Consider the following 6057-nt stretch of genomic DNA (forward strand, 5'->3'; position numbering starts at 1 on the left):
AACGACAGGACTTTTTGAATGACCTGGTATTTAATAATAAATATTTATTCATAGGTTTTTCTGGTGTGAAATATCTCGAATATGATGAGAAAAAAAAATGCCTATGAATTTTCATTTAGAGATGTTGCGTCTTCAGAATGTTCGCCTTGGGGTGGATTCGACCTTAGGATATTACGACCTTCGCTACCTGATACTTCCCTTTCCAACCGATTTCTACATATAAACCACAGCGTGATTAAGAACTACCAAAGAATTGTTTTTCTTTATTCAATGAAACCTCTTAACTAAATCTAGCTGTTCGATATAAAAAAAACTGTGTTAGAAGTTTTCAATTTATTTTTTTATTTACTGTTCTGGGAAAAGATTAATTGAAAAATTTACCAAGTTAATAAAACTTTAGTTTATCAAATTTTATATTCAATCTCTACTTTTTATAACAGTAAATATTTTTTGTGATAGTTACAATTCATATTGGAATGTATCAGTTTGTATAGAACAGGGACATAAGCACGAATTTCTCAAGAACGGCTTACTAAATTTTCATTGTTAATAAATCAAATTATTGGAAATAGCATTTACTACAACTTGTTTTAAATTCATATTTGCGATTAAATGAATGGTTTTACAGAAAAAAAATTACATATTTGTGGAAAATCCCTTTTTACGTCTACGTATATCTGGGATCCGGGGGTGTGGCCAACCCGTACTTTTGGCTTCACTTCTGCTACTACATTTATGTCAAACCCACTGTGACAATAAGTACTTCAGAAAGTTGTCAAAGAGCATTCACTGAAGGCATTAATAAAAAAAAAAACACTCGACTTTAATCTTAATTTTTTTTATTACTAAATAGCATAAATTTGGAGAATGAGCCATCTTCAACACAATAAAAGCAATAATTCCCGCAAATTACAAATATACTTAGATTTATTATAAGATAACAGACTTCCTCCTAGATTGGCAATTTTAATGGTTGTTTTTTTAAAAATATTTTCGTTACACTTTTGTAAGTATTGTGGACTTACCATTTTTAATCATTTTCCTCTCTCACACAGTAAATAAAACATTATATTCATTCAAATAGAACTGTTTTACTTATAAAAATTCAGTGATTAGTCCTGAAAACACCTTTAATGACGTCATTGTAATTTACGAAGACCTCTGGTTTAGCACTGCGAAAATTATTTTGGTAATATCATCTTTTCTGACCCCTTAATACATTTTGCTTCGTCACTTTAAATCTTGAGGTATACTTGATATTGAATCCTAGAGCCTAAAATATTTAATGAATGAATAACTGATTAATATTTTAAAATTTTCTAATGCTTTCGGTAGGAAGGCAGCCCCCCCTCCCAATCATAGTTCGATTGGTTCAATAGCTATTAATCCAAAATTATATCGAAATTTCAACTGATCCACTCATTTATTGTATTAAATTTTCGAGTTAGATATAAATTTGAAGAGAAATGAAATACTTCTAATTGTAATAACTTTTAATCAGTTACTATGTTGTAATAAACTTATACAGCAACAAATTGATAATAAAAATAAATTATTAAATAACAGAAAAATTTCAATAAAACTAGACTTATTATTCTTATAACCTGTATAACATTTTGTTTTCAAGTTGAATTTTCAATAAACCGGTTGTGACAGTGGGACCAAACGTCTGACACCTTGAGTGGCGTGTGTGGGACTGAACGTGTAAGTTGATAGTTGTTTGTGCTAGGGTTTCCCTTGTGAATTTTGTTTACAATGATGTCAAGATCGGTTCGAGCAGAAACTAGGAGCAGAGCTAAAGATGATATTAAACGGGTTATGCAAGTTGTTGATAAAGTTCGACGCTGGTAAATGTTTGGAATTATTCTTAAAGGTCATTATTCTATGGTGTTATGTATTTATAATTTACGTAAAATTTTCAGGGAAAAGAAATGGGTAACTATTGGTGAAACAACTATGAAAATCTATAAGTGGGTTCCCATCATAACCAATGAACAAGTAAGTTTTCCTTTTATAATTGATCTGGTCAGTTGTAAATAGGTTGTAAAATATTAATAACTTGTACTTTGTGCTGTGTTGTTCACTTTAGAAAAAGAAAGCGAAAGAACATGGAAACAAAGAAAATTGTATCGGTAAGCGAACATTGGATACATCTAATTCTAATTTTGGTATCACGGAAGATTCTAACACTTGTAAGTATTACTCCTTTCTTTCTTCAAGCTATTTATATTTTTGTTTGTAACCGAGCAGTTTCATATATTATTTTATATTCATACTCCTGTCAGAAAAGTTAAAATTATTAACTAAGCCCTCCATCAGCATTAATAGCTGAGCTTTATATACAAAGATAAACAGGTTATTTTGTAAATGTGTACATTATGATTAGTAATCATACTACAATTAATGTACATACAAGTTCTCAAAATAATTAAATTACCTCTGATCTTTGCATTTGTCTCATGATTATACTTTAAAGATGCTTGTTTGAAGACAGTTAATCTTAAGCTAGAGGCAGGTACTGCTTAGGTTAAGCTTTTAGAATCTGTTATTAATGACTGCACTCCATACTTATTGTTATTATTTCATAATCATTAGTGATTATGGTATATTGGAGTATTCTTATGGGTCTTTTTAAAATTTCATTCCTTTCGGCATCAACATTTTTGTGGAGAAGAGGTGGTTGGTTGTATTAGTAGGTTACTAATGTGATCATCCATTTCACTGTGGATAAGCCATATGTATAAAAAATCAATTTTCTAAAAAAATGATAAACTATCATGTTTTGATCTTAAAATTTTTATTACAAAATAAAAAATAAACTTATAATTAGTGAAAAGTAACTGAGCATGCAAAAATAAAATCAAAGACTTGACTGGATTGAATCATTCTATTTAGAAATATATTTACCAAAATGGTTAGAGAAGCAAGATAGTTAATAGTTATATAGTTAGCAAGAGCTAAATTAAGCAGGTTAATTTTTCGATCATATTCATCTACCTTGGCTTCCCTCATGTATATCAAATAATGTATGTCAGAAAAAATTCACTGCTGAATTAACATAATAAACATTAACACATCTTTTCACTTGTCAATATCAATGTTATTTTTATTGTCAATGTCTTTTCACTTATTTTTTGCGAGGATAATAAGACTAATAGGAAGTGTACTTACTACATAGTGACATATATTTCTTGCTTGGAATTGTGAGGTTTTAAAGCTTCATCAGCGACTCACCAAAACAATTTTTTTTGACCATACTAAGTTTCTTCACACTGTATTGAACAAGAGAACTGAATGCAAAAATAACTTGATTGGTGAAATGTCATCTTTATATTAAACTTTATATCCAGTTTTTTCCTGTAGCCCTTTTAACAACGTCGGTAAATGATCGGCTGATTACAATGTTGGCCACTGATATTTTCATATTATGCTGATACTTTTTCTGATGTTTTCAAATTATGCTGTTATGGTGTTGGCTTGTATAGGGTTACTGGGTTATCAGAAATAAAACCTTTTAATATGAGACACAATCGATTTTATAAACTCAAAACTGGCTGTAGATGAGTCTAGCAGCAGGTGGGCCATAATGGTCTATGTTTGTGATAGGGTACGCATAGATTTCTAAGTGTCTTTCCTGTAGGCATACATCATAACACTTTCAGTACAGAGCCTCTGACTCACTATCTATCAGTCTGCTAGCTTTTATAGAATCACTGGAGCCGAATTGACTTCTTCAGTTTTCAGTATCAATTATTTTATCTAATTTAATGTAAAAATTAATTTTATGAAGTTTTTTTATTTGTGTGGAAAAGGTCCACAACTCATTGGTAAACATACAAAGTTTTTATAAAAAGCTTTCTACTTTTTCTTCACAGTATGTAAAAAACCAGTATGTTTAGAATGTTTTAGCAAACTAGAATAATTTTATCTTTGTTTTTATATATGCCTTATTCTTTCAGTGCCCTTATTCCAAAAAAAAATTGTTCTTACTAATGTAGTATATTAGTTTTTTTTTACTGCTACTACAATAATATCTCGAATGCTACATAAAATATCTTGGTTTCTGATTTTTGGCATTGAGATTCCTAACTCGCTTTTATTATTAATCATTCTCTCTTACAGGTTTTTCGATTGTTAGTGATTCTCAAGGACCATCAGATTTTTCAGCACAACTTGGTTTCTCAGAAGATTCTAATTCCCAGAGTAGTGAACCTGTTGCCAAACGCTTGAAGCAAGAATAATGTCATTGTTTTTTTAAGTTCAAACTTAAGTGACTACTAGTCAATAACGTTTGATTTTATACAGTTTATGTATGTAAATGAACCTATATATAAATATTATAGATAAAGAATGTATGTACATATTATTATTTTATAATTTTAATCTTTGTAAAAACTTTTAAATAAGACTGTTTCTATTTATTTATATCCGTTAGTGTAAATATTTTGCCAAAACTATTGAATTTCATTAAGTGAAAACATGCAAGACTAATAAATTTGATGATTTTTTTTTTAATTTAATGAACTGGTCTCCAAAGAACTCATTGTAAGTTCGTTATTTTTGAATTATAATTAAAAAGATTATTTGTAAATACATTTTTTCATGAAATATCCAAATCTTTATTTCTTAAGATGGTTCATTTTCGATTATTAATTATAACTCTGTTATTTAATTAAGTATGTCTTGGAATTTTTTTTTTTATTGTAATGCGTTTTTGTATTCATTGATAAAAAAAATATTAATACGCTTTGATACTTAATTTTATTACATGTTAGTTTAAGATTGAAAAATAGTTCTATTATATGTTAAGTGATTCATATTGTTTAGTGAAAACAAATGAATTTGGGGCTGTTCCACATTTAAAAAAAAAATTTCCTGTTTTAGGGTTATTCTGTGTGATACTTGTTTTTAAAAACTAGGTGTTCTTAGTTTAATATAAATTATTTGCATTTAGTGATTTTTGTATTTATTGTTACTTTATTAGCAATGTATATGATGTTGGATCAGAAATTTATCTTATTTAAGATTAATTGATTTTCCATTAATTAATATGAGGTGTTTGGTCATTACACATAGTAACTAACAATATGAAAACTTTTTTAATGTTAAAATGTTTGTTAATTAGAATTGTTTACATTAAATCAGAAGTAACTTACCATAACTAAATATCATCATTAATTTCTTAAGAAAACAATTTTTAAAAAAGCCAGTGATGCCAAAACTTCAACTCATAAAACAAATGAGTTACCATGTTATATTACCAAATACCTCATTTTGCATAAATATTTTTTTGGATTTTTATATCATAAATTCAATGGTAAATGTTATTGTTTCTTTTCATTCAAATGTAAAACTAAAATATGTTCTTTTTGATGGTAAAAACAAAAGCCGTTTCTTAGTTTTATGAAGTTCTAATAGTTGAAAATTCATTTTGTAAGGAAATGACTTACATGTAAACAAAAATATTACCATCCTTTTGTATGTGTAAATATTGTATCCTTTTGGTTATTTTACTTTTTGGATATAGTTATCTGTGAATTCCTTTTTTCTTTTTTTTTTGGAAACAGAATTTTAACTTTTATGTTTAAATAAAAACTAGTTAAACCATATCAATGTTAGTTTATCCTTCTGACCTTAATTTACTATAACCTATAACTTTTTTATTTTTAATATAGAGGTAATTTAATGAAACAGTCACTAGTCTGGTAGCTACTAGAATAATTCTAATTTAATTGCAGATTAAGTGACGTATTAGGAAAATTACAATCAAGAATTATGCTGAACGTTTTCATTTCTGACATTTTATTTTTAAATATCAAAGTCTAAAACTCAATATTACATTTAGTAATCATGTTATATAAGAAACTATATTTTATAATGATTTATATAGGCCAGCAATTTACATATTTATGAACACTAGCTTCTTACCACTTCATTTTCATTATTCATCATGTGCCAATATTTATGTACTAATAATTTTTTTTTTAAGTTATGAATATTAAGATATGTTTCTTAAGGATTAATTATCAACAGCTAACTTTGCAATGTCTGTTTTTT

The 6057-nt window shown here is 27.6% G+C and overlaps 1 protein-coding gene across 1 annotated transcript; it reads left to right on the forward strand.

Annotated features, from left to right (window-relative positions):
• Positions 1 to 1621: 1621 nt before the first annotated feature.
• On the forward strand, positions 1622 to 5578 carry BCL7-like (chromatin remodeling complex subunit BCL7B-like protein). Its single transcript, XM_014433933.3, has 4 exons — positions 1622 to 1847; positions 1923 to 1998; positions 2090 to 2192; positions 4123 to 5578. The coding sequence occupies exons 1-4, from the start codon at positions 1756 to 1758 to the stop codon at positions 4239 to 4241; spliced, it is 390 nt and encodes a 129-aa protein (XP_014289419.1). The 5' UTR covers positions 1622 to 1755; the 3' UTR covers positions 4242 to 5578.
• The last annotated feature ends 479 nt before the right edge of the window (positions 5579 to 6057 follow it).

This window comes from Halyomorpha halys, unplaced genomic scaffold (genome assembly GCF_000696795.3).
Source record: "Halyomorpha halys isolate HHAL.00 unplaced genomic scaffold, Hhal_1.1 Scaffold1282.1, whole genome shotgun sequence".
Classification (NCBI taxonomy): domain Eukaryota; kingdom Metazoa; phylum Arthropoda; class Insecta; order Hemiptera; family Pentatomidae; genus Halyomorpha; species Halyomorpha halys.